Genomic DNA, 17,702 nt, shown 5'->3' on the forward strand with positions numbered 1-17,702 from the left:
ATTGTTCAAGTCTTTTTCTTAATGCACGCTGTTTATTAAACTACTAGCGGTAATCCCATATAACTTTTGTGGATTGTTTGGTTTTTTTTTTTTTGGAAAGTCTTAACTCTTATTGGTCTATCGGTAAAGATTGATTTTGTTTAAGATGCTTAGAAATAAGATGAGTAATTCGTATCACTAATTTCCATCATCAAAATGAGAAATATATAAAACCCTGCTGATCATGGTTTTAATTTACACAACCTACGTTACAAAATTTGAGAATGAAATTTATATTTTACCCTAAGAATAATATCACTACGATAAAGCCACTTCAACTGAAGACGAGGAACATTATTTTGCTAAGAAAAAATTTAATGATGATTAGTTATGAGAGGGGACATCGTCAAGGATGAATGGACCAAGCTTACCGGCCCTGAATAGAGTAAGTAGTTTCTTTGACACTTTCAGACGAGCTTCCGCTGCCTTGTGAGGTATCTTCATTGCTTTCTGCAATGCTTCAAACTGCACTTCGATGAGACTTTCTAAATCATTCTCATCTTCAACATTGCCATCAAATCCAGAAAACGTTGCGTAGAGTGCACGTTGAACTTGTGTAACAAGATCCTGGTCAAATGAATTCAGAGAAAAAGAACACAGTTATCCTTTTAGATTTATACACAGCTTTCATGGAGAGGAATGAAAGTCAAACAAAGGTGGGGTTATACAAAAACCACACAATAATTAACGTCTTTCTCTGTTTTTAGCATAGAAAGCCATAAACACTCTTAAGAGTCTAATAAGAAATCCTTCCCTTACCTCGACGTATACCACATCAGATTTATTTGGAAGGGGAGGCCTCCTTTTTGGTCGGAGGTCATTAAGACTAAATCTGTGCATTTCCTCTGATTCATATTGAATACCCTCCATTCTTCTGTTATTCGATTGTTTCCAATGGAAGGGCGTCCCCCGAGTATTCAAAACTGCCAGTAGATATTGAGCAATACGCTCCTCACCCACCACGGAATCCTTCACAGATCCTGCTTCCAAGTGAAAAAATTACAGCGTTAGCTTGACAAGTGGATGCAGCAATACTGTCAGTATCTATGTCATCGTGAAATATTAAAATGGAGAGGAAACTAAGTGTGAGATCCCACATAGGTTGGAGAGGGGAACAAAGCATTCCTTATAAAAGTGTAGAAACCTCTCCCTAACAGATGCATTTTTAAAACGTTAAGAGGAATCCCAGAAGGGAAATCCCAAATAGGTCAATATCTGCTAGCAGCTTGGGCTGTTACACTAAGCCATATAATTTCTAATGAATTAAACTCAATTGGGGGTGTGATCCGCTATACTTGCGAGATGGGCTCAGTTGGTAAGGGATGGGAACTCCATGTTCATCAAATTCTCTAGACTCAAATTTACAGTAATTAAGAAGTTTCAGTCCCTTAGATTTAGTTTATGGTGGTCAGCTTTCATATGTGTTTACAACTTCAGCAGTAGAAGTAATTAAAGGCTCAACTGCACAATCAATATTCTACATCCTTGCATCATTCTAGTATATTATATCCCAGTGCACTATAGCTGTACAAAAAGCTTCTGACAAATCAAAAACAGTTCTTACAAACTGAAATACAACCTGCAAGTGCCAGTTTCAGCCCCGTCTCCACGTCTTTAATACTTGGAACTAAAACACCTGGAGTATCTAGAACATATATGCTAGGTTGATGAGCAATCTGCATATCGAAGAAGCGCAAATGGTTAAGAACTCATCATTATATGAAGGAAGACATGTGGTTGATCAAAACTACCTTGAAGCCAGCAATATCTTGAGTAACCCCAGGCAAGGGACCAACATTAGCTCGCTTCATTTTCTCCTGCACTATGAAAAAGTATTGAAACCACAGAAGTCCAAAAAACAAGGCCTCTAAACCAAACGCATCCATATTTGTACCCTTCTGAATAAAGAGAAATTGGCATTATGTTCCAAGAAACAGCCTTACCAGGAAAGCGTGCAGAAGCTATTTGATGGATTGAGTTAATTAAAGCCGACTTCCCAACATTTGGAACACCAATGACCATCACAAGAAGAGTAGGTTCCCTTGAAATCGCTTCCTTTAGTTTAAATTCCACAAGCTCGAGAAGCTTTTTCATCAATTAACAAAAGTACAGACAATATACCACCAATAATTTCAGCAAATCAATATACCACAGGAAATCAGTAGCTAGAACTTCAAAATTAATTGCAAGCTGAGAATTAATATCGACGCAATACTGTAGAAAATAAAAATACCTTCCGAACAGAGCTCATGCTGTGAGCGTTAATTGGAATACAATCTTGATTGCATGACTCAAAAAAGTGCGTCCATTTCTGCACAATTAAAATCGTAATGAAAACAACACGAACATGAGACAACTATGGACGAAAAATGATCGATGAATGACTAAAAAGAACATGACAAATAACTAACTCTTAGAAATTTGATACACACGACATTTAAACCGTATATTCTAAGAAAGGAAAGGACCAACAGAGATACAGTGAGCTCATTTTATAGAACAAGCTCATCTTAAAGAACAAATAGCGTTTGAAATTGATCTTAGTAGTGAAGAAAACAGTTCTATTGTAGACCAACAACGAGATAAAAGATAACTGAGAAGGGACCATACAAATATGAAAATCATTGTCCGTTGTCAATCCATTTATGAACTCAGAGATCATGAAATGGTGTCTTACATGCATGATATTAGGGTTAGCCAAATCCTTCTTGTTGAGGGCAATGATGCGGCGTTTAGAAGAGAGATGAGACTGAAGGTCTTGGTTGGCCGAGGACAGGGGAATTCGGGAGTCTCTGACCTCGATCACCATATCCGCGAGCTTGACTCTGTCGCGAATGGCACGCGTAGCTGCGGCCATGTGGCCGGGGAACCAATTGATGGCTCCACCGGCCGCAGTGAATTCCATCTCTCCTAAAGCCTTCTTCACCACTCCAGTGATCCCTTTCATTCTCTCTCTCTCTCAAACAACAGAGACGGAGGTTTAGGGTTTAAGGTGGCCATTTTTTACGTGGCCGAGAGCACTACTGTTTTGGGCTTGGAAAATATTTATACATTGGGCTTTTTCATTTCGGCCCATTAGAAAAACTAAGCTCCAGAAAATCAAAATGTGGGTTTCTAGACAATTCGGCCCATTTTTTACGTGGCCCAGGGAGATTCGGTTTTGGGCTTGGGCAATATATACATTGAGCTTTTTCCTTTCAGCCCATTTGAGAAACTGGGCTCCGGAAAATTAAAATGTGGGCTTCTAGACCATTTGGGCCATTTTTTACGTGGCCCAAAGCGCTTAGGTTTTGGGCTTGGGCACTATTTATACAGTGGGCTTTCCCCTTCGGCCCATTAGAGAAACTGGGCTCCCGAAAATGAAAAAGTGGACTTCTCGACAATTTTGGGCCATTTTTACGTGGCCCAGGGAGCTTCGGTTTTGGGCTTGGAAAATATTTATACTTTGGGCCTTTTCTTTTCGGCCCATTCGAGAAACTGGGCTCCCGAAAATTTAAATGTGGGCCTCAACACAATTTTGGGCCATTTTACGTGGCCCAGGGAGCTTCAGTTTTGGGCTTGGACAATATTTATACTTTGGGCTTTTTCTTTTCGGCCCATTAGAGAAACTGGGCTCCAGAAAATTTAAATGTGGGCCTCTAGACAATTTTGGGCCATTTTTTACGGGGCCCAGAGAGCTTCGGTTTTCGGCTTGGACAATATTTATACTTTGGGCTTTTTCTTTTCGGCCCATTAAAGAAACTGGGCTCCCGAAAATTTAAATGTGGGCCTCTGGACAATTTTCGGCCATTTTTACATGGCCCAGAGAGCTTCGGTTTTGGGCTTGGACAATATTTGTACTTTGGGCCTTTTCTTTTCGGCCCATTAGAGAAACTGGGCTCCCGAATATTTAAATATGGGCTTATAGACCTTTTTGGGCCATTTTACGTGGCCCAGAGCGCTCCATTTTTGGGCTTGGGCAATATTTAAACTTTGGGCTTTTTCCTATTGGTCCATTAGACAAACGTGTCTCCTGAAAATTAAAATGTGGGCTTCTAGACTATTTTGGGCCATTTTTTACGTGGCTGCGATCGCTTCGGTTTTGGGCTTGGATAATATTGGATAATATTTATACTTTGGGCATTTTCCTTTCGAATGATCTATCTTTTTATTTTTAAAGAAAGGCTAAAATAATAAAGTATATTGAGGAAAAGAGAAATAGCCATTGAAAGGATGGAGAATAATTGGTAGGACTAAATTAATAAAAATATCCTTAATTTTTAAACAATCTGACTGTTAATTTAGGTATCAATTTTGGATCGTTAGAAATTACGTTGTTTTGGGCTTCTCCAAAAGACCTCAAATCAATGGAGAAGTATTCTTTCTTATAAACTCATGGTCATTTTCTAAATTAGTCCACGTGGGACTTTCTCCCAACAATTCTCAACAATCCTCCCCTCGAACAAAATAGACTACAGAGTCTATCCCGAAGCCTTCGAACAACCTCTCCTTAATCGAGGATCGACTCTTTCTCTAGAGCCCTCGAACAAAGTACACTCTTTGTTCGACACTTGAGTCACTTTTGACTGCACCTTCTCCCAACAATCCTCAACAATCCTCCCCTCGAACAAAGTACACCCCTTTTTCGACACTTGAGTCACTTTTGAGTGCACTTTCTCCTAACAATTTAATCCTCCCCTCGAACAAAGTACACCCTTTATTCAACACCCGAGTCACTTTTGACAACACCTTCGAGTCTCACAACTTCTTTCTTCGACATTTAAAGATTCTATTGGCATAACTAAGTTAAGGGCATGACCCTGATACCACGTTAGAAATCACATATCTCCACATTAGTATGATATTGTCCACTTTGAGCAAAAACTCTCATGGATTTGCTTCATGCTCTACAAGAATGTTTGACGTATATAACGAATGTCAGTGATGTATTGTGACTTGTGAATGTTTGGTATTTAAATTTTATGAAATTTTAATTATTAACGTAGCATATTTTACGTAGATAAGTAAGATTTTTTTTATTAAAAAAAAAAAAAACTCGAAAATTCAACCCAACTCAACGCAATCTAGAAGGGTTAGGTTATGAACTCGTTCAGGGTGCTCGAATCATCGACCTAACCAACCCGAAATTTTAAGTTAGTTTAAAAAATTTCTCGGATCCTACCTACATACGCTCCTAATCGATTTCTTGCCTAAATATTATTGACAAGCATTGTAAAAATATCCCTTAGCTTTAAGCAAATCTTGGGTTTTGCCTTCCATGTTTTGCTTTAGCTTGTCTAAACTTAGCCACTTTGCCACTCCCATTAGCTCAATATTTTAAACAAAACTTGTGATTCTTGTGAGACAAAGTAGGGCATGTGTTGAAGATTTTCTGGTTTGTTGTTTGGTACTCTCTTAATCTTATTTAATTCCTTTCACTTTTTTTCTTTGTTGGTCTTTTAGGAGAAATGTTGTTCAAAAAGTATCTTCCCAACCCTTCATTTTATTGTATTTTGCTTAATAATGTTCTTCATTCTGAATCGTTTTCATCTTCAATCGATGTGAGATTTCACAATTTATCGTTTTTGGAAGTCTAGTGTTCTCGCTAACACACCCACCCGATGTCTGACTTTGATATCATTTGTAACAATCCAAGTCCACCGCTAGCAAATATTGTCTGTTTTGGTCCGTTGCGTTTCGTCATTAGCCCCAGTTTTAAAACGTGTCTGTAAGGGAGAAGCTTTCACACCCTTATAAAAAAATGTTTCGTTCCCCTCTCCAACCAATCTGTGATCTCACACTATTCCTTTGTGTTTCTTCCTAAAACGCATGTGAGGGAGAATAAAACGTGTCGAGACGACCCGTGTTGGTCTATAGAAATAGTATTCACTTTTAAAAGTAAGAAATAAGTAACGTGACAGGAATGCTTGAATCATCCGATGCTGGATCCAAATTTTGAATCCTGAACATGGAGCGTTACAAATCTTGTAGTGCTAACATTGTTTAATAGGTCCTCATAGACAAGGAGAAAAAAAAAACTATTGATGATCGAGTGTCATGGTTGTCATGTTAACCTTACTAAGTGACTCGAGTATTAAACTCAATTTAGAAAGCTCCATACATATCCAAAATCTACAACTAATAGTGAATTAAAACATCCAAGGAATTGCTCTCATCTTTCACCGAACGGATCTTGCCAAATTCTGTCGAGTACTTATCTACAATGCATATTACATCAAGTTCAAATGTTAAAATTCATAAGTCACATCATTAAAATAGGATTGGGTAGGGTGTGAGATCCCACATCGTTTGGAGGAAGAACGAAGCATTTCTTATAAGGGTGGGAAACCTCTCCCCCTAACAGACGCGTTTTAAAATCAATGAGACTGATGGCTATACGTAATGAGCTAAAGCGGATAATATTTTCTAGCAGTGGACTTGGACTATTACAAATGGTATCAGAACCAGACATCGTGCAGTATGCTAGTGAGGACGTTGAGCCCAGGTTGACGGCGATATGTAACGGGCTAAAATAGACAATATTTGTTAGCGATGGGTTTGGAGTTTTACAAATGGTATCAAAGCTAGACACTAGACATTGTGTCACCAAGGACGCTAGGCCCCCAATAGGGGAGGAATGTGAGATCCCACTTTAGCTGGAGGAGAACAAAACATTTCTTATAAGGATGTGAAAACAAAATCGTGAGGCTGACATCAATACGTAACGGACTAAAACGGACAATATTAGCTAGCGGGAGCTTGGGCTGTTACATATTAGCTAACCGACTAAAACATAGGGTTAGGTTAGATTTTAACCCTATTTTTGGGCCGGTCGAGTTGACCCAACAAAAAAATTTCCAGCCCGACCTAAATTTTCTGTTCTAAACAAATTCAACACAACCTCATCTAAAAAAAATCAAATCAAACCCAACATTTACACTAAAACATATGAATTGGTTGTTTATTTTCAAACCTTTAAGAAGCCAAATGTGCGTGTATTAAAAATATTGCTTCTTTGCAAAGCGTTTGCGAAACGCATGTACGCACCATCATTAATCCTATTCTCTGAGCTTCAATATTATATGGACATTTCCCCTTACAAACTTTCACGTTTATATTTATTACATTCTCGAAACATTAAAAAATATCTGATAAATATTTAAACTTTTAATTTTGTATCGTATAATTACACAAAAACGTATGATAAATTCTTAATTTTTTAATTTTCTTTTTGTTTAATAGGTTACTGATGACATTTTCAAAAAATTTAGATATAAAATTGAAAATTTAAGATAGATTGGACTTAATTGATTTGTTTTTTTTTTAATTATATATAAAATTAAAATTTGAGAAATTTATTTTTAAAAAAATATATAAATATAAAACTAAATAGATACATCAAAATCATTAAACAACAAAACTCTATTATTTAACATTATATTCTTTAAACCAAAATATAAACTCATACCCTCTCTATTTTGGTCGGTGGAGTTTCAAATAACTTACTCCAACTTGTTTTTTTTTTTTTTAATCATAATTTTACTTTTTTAAGCTAATTATTTTTCATATGAATTATTTATTTCCACTTGATTATTTTGTGCTCATAAATCATTAAAAAAAAAAAAATTGGTCAAAGGTCAAAACGTTCATAATACATAGTTCGTTAAAAGTGGATTGAGTTGCAAAAATTTTTAGGACCAACTCGAAATTGGGTTGGTTGGGTCTAGAGCTGCAATCCAACCCAAATTTATTTTAGTTGGATCTAGAATTTCGATTACAAAGGTCAAATATTCTTAATTTTCATAATTATTTTAAAACTACTGTAGAGTTGGCTTGAATTATAACTCTATTTATAGTTTTTAAAATATTCAACCCAATCTCATCCGAAAAAAATAACATTTTATAGTTTGAATTGTATAGTTCAGATTGATCGGGTTCTCAGATCATACACATGTAATTCTTCAACGAAAATAAATTATTTTCATATTTTAAAATTAATTAATTATTTATTTTAATTTTAGTAATTTTATGTCAAATGTATTATACATAATTATATATAAAAAGAATATTCAGTTGGCATTAAATGGACGTAATTGAAATATTTTTATTCAACCAATCAACTTGAAATAAATAATCAATTATAGCTGAAATTGACAGCTAAGTTTTAATATAATCTCATTATTTTTTAATTAATGTCAAGTAAAAACAAAAATTCATTGACAAAAAATTATCACATAACAACAAAATATATTTTAATAAAACAAAATTACAAATTTAATTTCTATAATTCAAAGAAAATTTTATCAATTTAAGAGGTTCTCAAGGAGCTTTAATTTGGATAATTAAACTGAACTTATAAATAAAAAATTAAAAAGTAATTATATAATTAATAAGAGTCATCATAAATAAAATAAAATTTTTATTGCAATTTTTATATTCGGAGTAGAAAAATACTGAGTTCAGGTCCTCCATTACCATCTGGATTCATCATGTAGAAAGCTTCCGAGTCACGGCTACCTATAACTCGCTCAAACTTTGCTCTCATGTACAGTAACTCGCCCTCTGACCCACTACCTTTACGACCGTCGTCCACCATTGGAATCACTCCGGCGCCGACTGACACGCTCTGTACAGTGTTCAGCACGTACCACTCAAACTCTCCACACGTGCGTGACATAGCCTGTCCACACTTCCTCCCGTTGCAGTACATCGTCCACCTTGGCTCCTCCAACAACTTTCTAATGGGACGATTACCTATTAATGTTAAAATATCATCACTAATACAATCAAGAGGTCAAATCTAATAATTATATTTATTTATTAAAAAATTATTTATGTATTTTAATTAAAAAAATGTGAATTAATCTTAACAAAGAGTACGAGTGTTTTCGATTGTTAAACGTATTAAAATTTCAAAATTATGGTAATACCGTCGAAGGTGGTCGGAGCATCGGACTCGAGGGCGATGCGAACGAGACCGGAGGACATTTCCTTGATGAGGGACGAGGTTGACGTGGCGAATTCGAGCAACAAAACTGGCTGGGACCGGGGGTCGAGTTGGATGGCGAAGGTGACATGGCCACGGCGGCGGCCGAAGAGAGTTCCAGTGACTCTTCGGCCGAGGGAGGGGCTGACGGAGAGGTGGGTGGGGATGGAAAGCCATTTGCAGGTGGGAATTGAGAGTAGCTTGAGAAGAGAGTGAAGGAGGGAGGAGAATTTCCCGGTGGTGGAAGCCGCCAGGTGTTGGCGGTGACAGCGGTGGCTAGAGTTCTTCTGGAGGAGGAATTTGCCGGAAAAGTTGTCAGCATCGGAGGAGGATCTGAGGTGGTGGGCGGAGATGGAAGATGGGATGATTTTGGTAGTGGTTTGAATGGCGGCGCTGCAGCTTTTGGTTCTTTGCAGGCCTGTCATGGCGATGAGAGAGAAAGTAGAGAGAGAGAGAGAGATGAAAAATGATAGCTTTAGTGGAGAATAAATGGAGAAAGAATCTTCATTTTAGAGAGAGAGAGAGAGAGAGAGAGAGAGAGAGAGAGAGGAAAATGGGGAGAATGGTGGAGGAAAAGAGGCAGACAAGGGTTGATGATAGTGTTGGGAGTTGTCCAATATAAAGGGAGAGACTACAGAGGTTTTGGAGTCATCATCATCATTTTTTGTGGACTTTTTTTTAGTTCACATTTTTTAATTGCTCATGTTCTTCGTCTTTGTATTCTTAAATATTTACTTGGGTCGGGTTAGGATAAAAAATTTAAACTCAACTTATTCGGGTCGACTCAACATAATTGTTTAAATCCTATTTCTTTAATCGAAATAACCTTAAATAATGAACTCGACCCAATCCAATCCAACTATAAAAAATTTTTGGATCCGTTGATTGTTACTTCCTAAAATATCTATTTATTTAGTAAAAATGTATATTTTAAAATAAATAATAAACTGGAGATGGTTCTGGTACCCATCTAAGAGAATTCATGAATCAATTCCATCCATAATCCACCCCAAATCGGATTGAAATGTCGAGTTTTTTAATATTGTTGCAAAAGGTGGATAATAATTTTTAAATATTATTTATCACAGAGTAACTAAGAAATTGGAATATTAAAAAAATATATATAAAGAGGGGTGAAAGATGTAATATCACCTAAGTTTTAGGAGTTTTATTGGTTAAAATTTTGTGTGCTAGAAGATTTTATCAATCATATGCATCTTTTATACTTTCATAGGGTCGATTTTGAAATATCAAAAATTCTCATCTATTTTTTCCTGATGATTTTAATTCTCATCTAAATTCTCATCCACCTCTTTGAGAAGAATAGTATAAATAAAATTAAACGTCTAATAACGTAATTAAAAAATTATTTAAAAAATAGAAACTTAGAAAACTTCAAATTATTAAATAATAACAGTAATAATAATTTGATGGGAAAGCATGAATTATTTAGCAATGAAAATACAAAATTATGAATAAGGTTGGCTAGTTATTAATTGATAATATAAATTTAAAAAAGGCAGCAAATATTTAATATAATTCATACCTCATGAACAACGACCGTTGGATCAAAAATTAGATGACTTAAACAACTATAATTATTGATATGGATTGAAATTGACCGTTGGATCAAAAGTGAGATGAAGGTGAAAAGGATAGGGGCGGGAATTAAATGAGTGATTGAGATAGAAATATATATAATTTTATATAAAATAATGATTATCAAAACGAAAATGTGTACGCACGCTTGTTCGATGTGATCTCACCACAATCCCTAATTTTATAAAATTCATAAATAATTAAATAAATCCAATTTCCTTTTAAAATATTGGGATTTTATCACAAACCATAATAATGTTTTTTGTGTGTTCCAACCTCTAAAAATATATATTAAACAAATCAAACCATATTCTTATTCCCGTTTTATTGTCTTAATACTCTAACAGACCGTTTCGTTGGAGGTAGAGATGTTCGTGGATTAGTTTGAGTCAGGTGGGAATATTTTTAGATTCAAATCAATTGTTCGGGTTATAAATTTTTTTACTAAAACAATTTTTTTTACTCTATACCATTTGTAACAATTCAAGCCCATCGTAAACAAATGGTATCTGCTTTAGTCCGTTACATATCGTCGTCAGCCTCACGATTTTAAAACGCGTCTTTCCCTCCTGGGTTTTCCATTCCAGACGTCCCCTCAAGAATTTTGGGTTTTCCCTCCTGAGTTTGGTGTATATGAAAGCGAAATACATGGAGCTATGTGTACCAAATGATACACATTCTAAAGAAAAGAAGAGTGAAAATGAAAAAGACAACGTCTTAGGTTTAATTATAGTCATGTTACTATAAGTCATGATTGCATGTGATTGCATATCTTTGTCCCGAATATTCAACGTTTTTTTAATTTTTCTTTTTAGATAAAGGTAAAGGACAAACAAAAACAAGTGACCGAGGTTGTCTGGTAAAACCGATGGATCAAAGTCCCGCTTGATAGCAAAAAGGTATACAATCAAACACAAGCTCTAATTTTTAAACCTTATGGGCTTGTACTTAAACTAACAATTGGGGCCGTTTGTTTGATATCATTCTTTGTCTATTATACAACTACATGTTTCCAAATGTTTTTTTCTCTTGTTGCTTGATTGTAAAATGACTTGAATTACCGTTCAAATTCTTAATATGATCGAGTTGAAACATTTTTTATATAAATTAAGAAGTGTTCGACTCATGAATTTGGCTCGTGTTTGGCTCATGAGCTATGTTCTGAAGTCTTTTTTATATAAATTAAGAAGTGTTCGACTCATGAATTTGGCTCGTGTTTGGCTCATGAGCTATGTTCTGAAGTCGAGTCATACGTAATTTCACGTGTTTAGCTCATGAGCTATGTACATGAACCCAGTATACTTTAGCGTGTTTGGTTCGTGAGTTAGGTTTACGAATCCGTTGAAGTAACTAACTTATGATATATAAACTAAGATGAAAATTTATAAACCCACTAATTAAAAGGAGGTGGAGTGTATGCCTATGAAATGATTTTCCACACCGATTTCATTGGAAAGCAAGAAATTTTGGGCTTTCCATTTTGGCATTTCTCTCGAGGTTTTTAAAACGTATCTGTTAGGGAGAGGCTTCCATACCTTGTAAATGGTGTTTCGTTCTCATCTCAATCGATGTGGGATCTCACAATCCACCTCTTTTCGGGGTCTCACAATCCACCCCCTCTTTGTGGCCCAGCATCTTTACTGGCACTCGTTTCGTTCTCCAATCAATGTGGAACCCCCCAATCCACTCCCTTCGGGACTCAACATCCTTATTGGCACTCGTTTTCTTCTCCAATCGATGTAGGACCCCAAAATCCACCTCCTTCAAGACCCAGCATCCTTATTGACACTCTGCCTTGTGTCTACCCCGTTCGTGGATCAACCTTCTTGCTGGCACTCATTTTCTAAGTTTTTGTAGCTCTCTAAAGCTCAAACCATACAATTCCAGGCCTCTCATCTGCCTATAAAACTCAAGTTATACGAGAAAGAAGATGGAAACTAAGAGTTACTAACCAAATAACGGCCTTTTTGAGTCATATTCTAAGACAACAACTCTCCTTTCTGTCTTAGTGCAGACACCTATTCACAAACTAGGCTACTTGGCTATATCCTAGCCTTCTTCATGTTATTTTGGTACCGCCGGGACGAACGGAGAGTTATGCGCCTCTATTAATATCTCATTTTTAATCTCTTCTATCAATGGCATATGTAACCGCCCTTTGCGCAATTGAAAAAAATAGTCGACATGTCCTATTACCAATTGACTTGTAATTCTATTCGAACTCGAATTCCCTATTGGACCTCAATAATTCTCTGTTGGAGCGTGGGTTGGACCATGAGTCGAGTCATCTGAGCCATAAGTCCCTTGGTCATCACAGCTATATGTGCTTGCTTGAACTTTGTATGCACTCGTGGCTCTCTAGTAATCATGGGTGACGAGTGAGCTGTGTTCAGACTTAGGGCACATTTCCAGTGTTGTAATTGTCTGTTTTTGATGTTCTCAATGCTCTTGATCTCTACTCACCTTCATCTCGTGGTGGCTTTTTCTTCTTTTTTCTCTGGTGTTCTCAATAATGTTTGTCGATTCGTTTTATAAAATATAAATTTGAAATGTAGCTAATTCAATGAAAGTGGACAACTTTTATCGATTTTCTTTTATGTTAATTTTTCGAAAAGTTTATAATTACTAGACTTAAAACATCTTTTAGGGAGAAGTTTTTATATCATTCCCCTCTACAATTAACGTGAGATCCACAATCCACCTCACTTGGTTTTCTTCTTCAACCAATGTGAGATCTTACCATCCATCCCCTTCGAGGCCCAGCATCCTGGCTGGCACACCGCCCAAAATTTGGCTTTAATACCATTTGTCATTTTGTAACGATCCAAGTCCACCACCAGTAGATATTGTCCTTTTTAGGTTTTCCTTCTGGGCTTCTCCCTCGAGGTCTTAAAATACGTCTACTAGGGAGATGTTTCCACGCCCTTACAAACACATCTCCTTTTTCGTGTTACTAGTATTTCTTAAATTTCATATCTTTATGATTACTCTCATATGTAATATCGGTTCATTCGTGTACCTCTACTAATTCTATATCGAATACAAACCTAATTTATGTAAATTCTCATCAGAAATAGATTATTTGTGAAAACAAGCGATACAAAAAATAAAATTAAATACTCAAACATATATTTTTTTTAGTTCATCAATCGAAAGATGAAAAGTCAGGTTTGAATACCGTAGAACGTTTCCAAGATGGCGATAGAAACCCCAACTTTGAGAAGCTTTAGTCCAAGGTGTGGCTATAATGAATTTTGTTTGGCATTGGCCAGAAATTTGGTATGAAAATTCCTGAGAGCTACTTTTCCCTGCATTATTATTTCAATTAAATTTATTTATTTTCTTTTATATAAAATTTAGAACCAGCAACTCGAATAGAGTTCACAACCTAACCTAATCTAATCCTATGTTTTTCAATTGGGTTGCTGAAATTTAATGGGTTGTAACCCTATTTTCGAGTTGGTCAAGTTGACCCAACCAAAAAAAGATTCATATAAATCGATAGAAATTTTTAGCTGAGTAATTAGGGTCGGTCGGTTATCGAGTCATATGAACATTCTTAATGCCAAGATTCAGGCTTGGATTCTAAATCAAGTACCTTAGGGCTTCGACATTCTCCCTGCAACATGGTTAGGTTACCTCCTTATCTTAAAGTGGAAATTTTCGGAGAGGTTACCCAACATAAATTATTCAAGCAAAGCACGTTTAAGTTTGGAATTTTGGTGATTTTGGTATATGTAGAAACATTTGTTCTTAAATGTTATTTGCGAATAATCAAATATTATGTACAGAAAAAATGTATTTAGAAAAATCTTTTATTTTCCCCCAAAAGAACACTCCCCCACATAATATGATGCAACCATCACTCCAATGAACCGTGGTGTTGGGTTCGGGCTCGGGTTCGAGAAATGGTATAGTAATAAGCTCGGTCCAATTGCTTCTGAAACCGTGCAAGATTCAACTTCACATTCTGGCCATCAAGATAGATCTTCTTTGTATATTCCCACCCTTTTCTTGTAATGCTATCTGGGTTGACAAGAACAGGATCATCTTTCTCGTACTTGCTATACAACGAACTCTCCTTCGGCCGAATTTCATACCCGACGTACTTCAAACCGAGCTTCTTCGCAGGCTCGCCATAGTACGTCTCGGCTGCCCAAACAGTCCCCAATGGAATGATTTGAATGAACACTGAATTAGGCCTCATGAACAGAAAATGTGTCATGGCAGCTCCATGGACTCCTACCATTACATCACATTCATTGAGCTCTCTATAAAGCTTAGCCAGCTCTGTTGTTCTATCAGGCCTTATAACTTTCACCTTGAACCCAATTTTCTCAGCCATTTTCACCATTAACTTCTCATTTGTTATAGCCCTTGATCCCTTCCTTGACAGAACCACCAACTTTGGTTGCTCTTTGGCTTCGTTCTTCTCGTGTCGAACCACCTCTCGGGTTCGAGGTTGGTACGCCGTGTCTAATAGGTTTCGAAACTCGACAATGCTCGTGTTCCCTTCCATCAATGAAGGCTCCACAGTCAACTCATCATGGATTCTCAAACCAGCAATCACTTGAGGAAAGCAATGAGTTTTATTGTTCTTTCTAAAGTCAATTGGTGGATAGTTTGAGAGTTGGGAAAGGATATCACCATATTTTGTTAGCCACCAATTATGATACTCAAGGATCACAAAAACAACCTCTTTATTCAAATGTTGTGAAGTTATATAGAGCGGCAAAATCCCGTCGTTGAATTCGTGATAAACGTTGCCCGTGTAGCCTCCGGTCGAGAAGAACACGGCAGGAACATCGTGTCGAACGTTACACCGATGGTGTCGATCGATGTCGTTGCTCTTTCGCTTAACAATGAGCTGCAATTCATCAATTGTGTTCATGGTGTTGTTCTCCCATTTCCTTGTGTAAGGCTTGATTCTTTCGAGTTGAATCACTGTATTGTCGTTGTCGTTGTCGTTGTCGATCCGGGAATTGGACGACGTGTAGAGGAAGATTGATGAGGAAGAAGACTCTGTTCTTATATCGCCTTTCATAATACAGATATCAGACCGAATGCTATTCCTGTCACAACAAATGGTTCCTGAAAAAGGAAAAAAAAACATTAATTTCTGCTAACAAAAGGATTTTGGTTCCTTTTTTCATCAAAAACGGATCAGATTCTTGTCAGCAGAAACAGAGTAACATAGATTTTTCAAAAACAGAGGAAAAGAAAGCATAGAAAAACAGAGAGAAAGGCATACCATTAGGGATTGAAGAACAGAGAGGAGCAGAAACCTCCATAACAGCGGCAGAAACATCACCATTTTCAACCTTAAAAGAATCTAAAAACAAAAAAACAAACAAAACCCATGAAAAACAGAGCACCCAAAACGCAATTTTCAACCTCAAAAGAATGTTTAAACAAAAAAACAAACAAAACCCATTAAAAACAGAGCACCAAAAACGCAATTTTCAACCTCAAAAGAACGTTGAAACAAAAAAACAAACAAAACCCATTAAAAACAGAGCAGAAAAAAAGAAACCCAAAACAAAAAACTGAGAAATGCGAAGAAAAAACTTACAGAAATGAGGAGCAAAAACGAAGCAGCAAGAAAGAAAACAGAGGAAAAGAAGGAACAAAAACTTGGGTTTGGTTTTCTTGTAAGCAGAAACAGAGTAATAAAACTCATCACAGCCCATAGCTTCTTCGTCATCATCTTGTTCTTCATGATCATCATGATGAACAAACTGGGCAGGTGTTCTTATGTTCATCCCCTTCTTCCATGGCTGATAGCGTATATAGTGATGAACCATATTCCCAAGCTTCCTTTTGTTCTTTCTTTTATCTTTAAGAGAAGAGAGAGAAAATTTGCAGAAGAACAAAGGGGAGAGACTCTGTTTTTATAGGAAGGAGAGAGAAAGATAGAGAGAGAAGAAGAAGAAGAAGGCGTTTTGTGGCCAGAGGTTTGTAGTAGCCGCAGGGAATGAGTAAGGGAGAAAAAAGGCAAGAATGGAGGCGTCAAACTTGGGGATGGTGTCTTTAGGATATCCATATTAAAGATTTATTTATATTTTTTATAAAACACTCAAAAATATAAAAATATCCCTCTAAATTATTAACTAGTCTATTCACGTACAAATCTTGTGAATCAACTCGAAATTTTATGTTGATCGTGTTGGTGACCCGAGCAACTCGAATTGAATTTTCAACCCAATCGAATGTCAAATATTTTTTATTTTCATAATAATCTAATCTCGGGTTGGATAGTTCGGATTAGTTGGATTCTCGAGTCATATGAACATCTTTATTAATAACGGAATCTATTTAACTTAATTATTATTTGAAATAAAAATAATTTATTTAGATAGAGTAGAAAAATTATGGGAAGAGAATTGTAATTAATACATAATTAATTAAGCTCACATATCTAAATTTTAAATTTAAAAACATGCGTGTTGAGAAAAGTGGTTTAAATAAAGGCGTGTAAATTCTTCATTACCTTTCCTCTAATGAATTGTGTTAAGCACTCAACGCGCCTAATAGTCGTAGTTGACCATAATTATCATGCATTTTTTTTCTTTAATTTAAAAAATAATAATAAATTTTTAATTTTTAAAATTTCAATTTTATGTCTCGTAAATATATTATTTAACGTTAAATTTCGCATTGAATTTTAGTTTTAAAAGATTTTAAATATGCAGCAAAGAATAAATGAGGAAGATGAATTGAACATGTCCAAACCAGTTGATTTGGTTTTATTATTTTGAAAAAAAATTAGTTTGGTCGATTTAAAACCTTAAAAAATTGCAAACCTCGGTTCAATCCTCAAACCTAAAGCAATCGAACTTTCTCCTCATACAATGAGTGACAGAGAATCTCTCTCACCCTTTCTCCTCTCTCATGCTCGGCTCCCTCTCGAATTCTTGTCTTTCAAGCTGGAATATTCATTCTATCTACCGTCGATTGCTCGCCTCTTCGGCATTCCTTCTACTCTCTCTTCACGTGCTAGTGTCACACTATTTTGTATCGATAGCTGCCACCCTCCCCCGACAATTTAGACAGAAACAAAAATGATATCTATACCAAAAAAAAAAAAACTAAGCACAGT

The 17,702-nt window shown here is 36.1% G+C and overlaps 3 protein-coding genes across 5 annotated transcripts; all 3 read right to left on the reverse strand.

Moving 5' to 3' along the window:
• Window positions 1-181: 181 nt before the first annotated feature.
• Window positions 182-12,401, reverse strand: LOC111432314 (short integuments 2, mitochondrial). Of its 3 annotated transcripts, none has more exons than XM_023069138.1 (9): window positions 12,391-12,395; window positions 5,637-5,643; window positions 2,717-2,995; window positions 2,273-2,350; window positions 1,983-2,124; window positions 1,791-1,861; window positions 1,619-1,715; window positions 799-1,019; window positions 182-606 (listed from the first exon to the last, which is right to left on the reverse strand). In XM_023069138.1, exons 3-9 carry the CDS (start codon window positions 2,984-2,986, stop codon window positions 364-366), a joined length of 1,122 nt encoding a protein of 373 aa, XP_022924906.1. In that variant the 5' UTR covers window positions 2,987-2,995; window positions 5,637-5,643; window positions 12,391-12,395; the 3' UTR covers window positions 182-363. The 3 variants fall into 3 exon arrangements, with proteins under 3 accessions (XP_022924906.1, XP_022924907.1, XP_022924908.1); XM_023069139.1 differs by having other exon boundaries at window positions 2,717-2,997; window positions 5,633-5,643; XM_023069140.1 differs by lacking the exon at window positions 5,637-5,643 and having other exon boundaries at window positions 2,717-2,997; window positions 12,391-12,401.
• Window positions 8,421-9,598, reverse strand: LOC111432316 (protein MIZU-KUSSEI 1). Its single transcript, XM_023069143.1, has 2 exons — window positions 8,949-9,598; window positions 8,421-8,772 (listed from the first exon to the last, which is right to left on the reverse strand). The coding sequence occupies exons 1-2, from the start codon at window positions 9,427-9,429 to the stop codon at window positions 8,450-8,452; spliced, it is 804 nt and encodes a 267-aa protein (XP_022924911.1). The 5' UTR covers window positions 9,430-9,598; the 3' UTR covers window positions 8,421-8,449.
• A 2,001-nt stretch (window positions 12,402-14,402) lies between the features above and the next one.
• Window positions 14,403-16,588, reverse strand: LOC111432311 (EGF domain-specific O-linked N-acetylglucosamine transferase-like). Its single transcript, XM_023069135.1, has 3 exons — window positions 16,176-16,588; window positions 15,855-15,935; window positions 14,403-15,694 (listed from the first exon to the last, which is right to left on the reverse strand). Exons 1-3 carry the CDS (start codon window positions 16,405-16,407, stop codon window positions 14,466-14,468), a joined length of 1,542 nt encoding a protein of 513 aa, XP_022924903.1. The 5' UTR covers window positions 16,408-16,588; the 3' UTR covers window positions 14,403-14,465.
• Window positions 16,589-17,702: the final 1,114 nt, after the last annotated feature.

Source organism: Cucurbita moschata, unplaced genomic scaffold, assembly GCF_002738365.1.
Source record: "Cucurbita moschata cultivar Rifu unplaced genomic scaffold, Cmos_1.0 Cmo_Scf00038, whole genome shotgun sequence".
In the NCBI taxonomy this organism is placed as follows: Eukaryota; Viridiplantae; Streptophyta; class Magnoliopsida; order Cucurbitales; family Cucurbitaceae; genus Cucurbita; species Cucurbita moschata.

Bases quoted from the DNA above. Each gene is read 5' to 3' on its own strand.
- LOC111432316 (XM_023069143.1), bottom strand. From the start codon at position 9,429: ATGACAGGCCTGCAAAGAACCAAAAGCTGCAGCGCCGCCATTCAAACC. The intron at 8,773-8,948 runs GTATTACCATAA...TAACATTAATAG, and splicing joins TGCTCCGACCACCTTCGACG to GTAATCGTCCCATTAGAAAG.
- LOC111432314 (XM_023069140.1), bottom strand. From the start codon at position 2,986: ATGAAAGGGATCACTGGAGTGGTGAAGAAGGCTTTAGGAGAGATGGAA. The intron at 1,716-1,790 runs GTAGTTTTGATC...TTCGATATGCAG, and splicing joins AAGATATTGCTGGCTTCAAG to ATTGCTCATCAACCTAGCAT. The intron at 607-798 runs GTAAGGGAAGGA...TCATTTGACCAG, and splicing joins CTGATGTGGTATACGTCGAG to GATCTTGTTACACAAGTTCA.
- LOC111432311 (XM_023069135.1), bottom strand. From the start codon at position 16,407: ATGGTTCATCACTATATACGCTATCAGCCATGGAAGAAGGGGATGAAC. The intron at 15,936-16,175 runs GTAAGTTTTTTC...TTTTGTTTTTAG, and splicing joins CGTTTTTGCTCCTCATTTCT to ATTCTTTTAAGGTTGAAAAT. The intron at 15,695-15,854 runs GTATGCCTTTCT...TTCCTTTTTCAG, and splicing joins CTGTTCTTCAATCCCTAATG to GAACCATTTGTTGTGACAGG.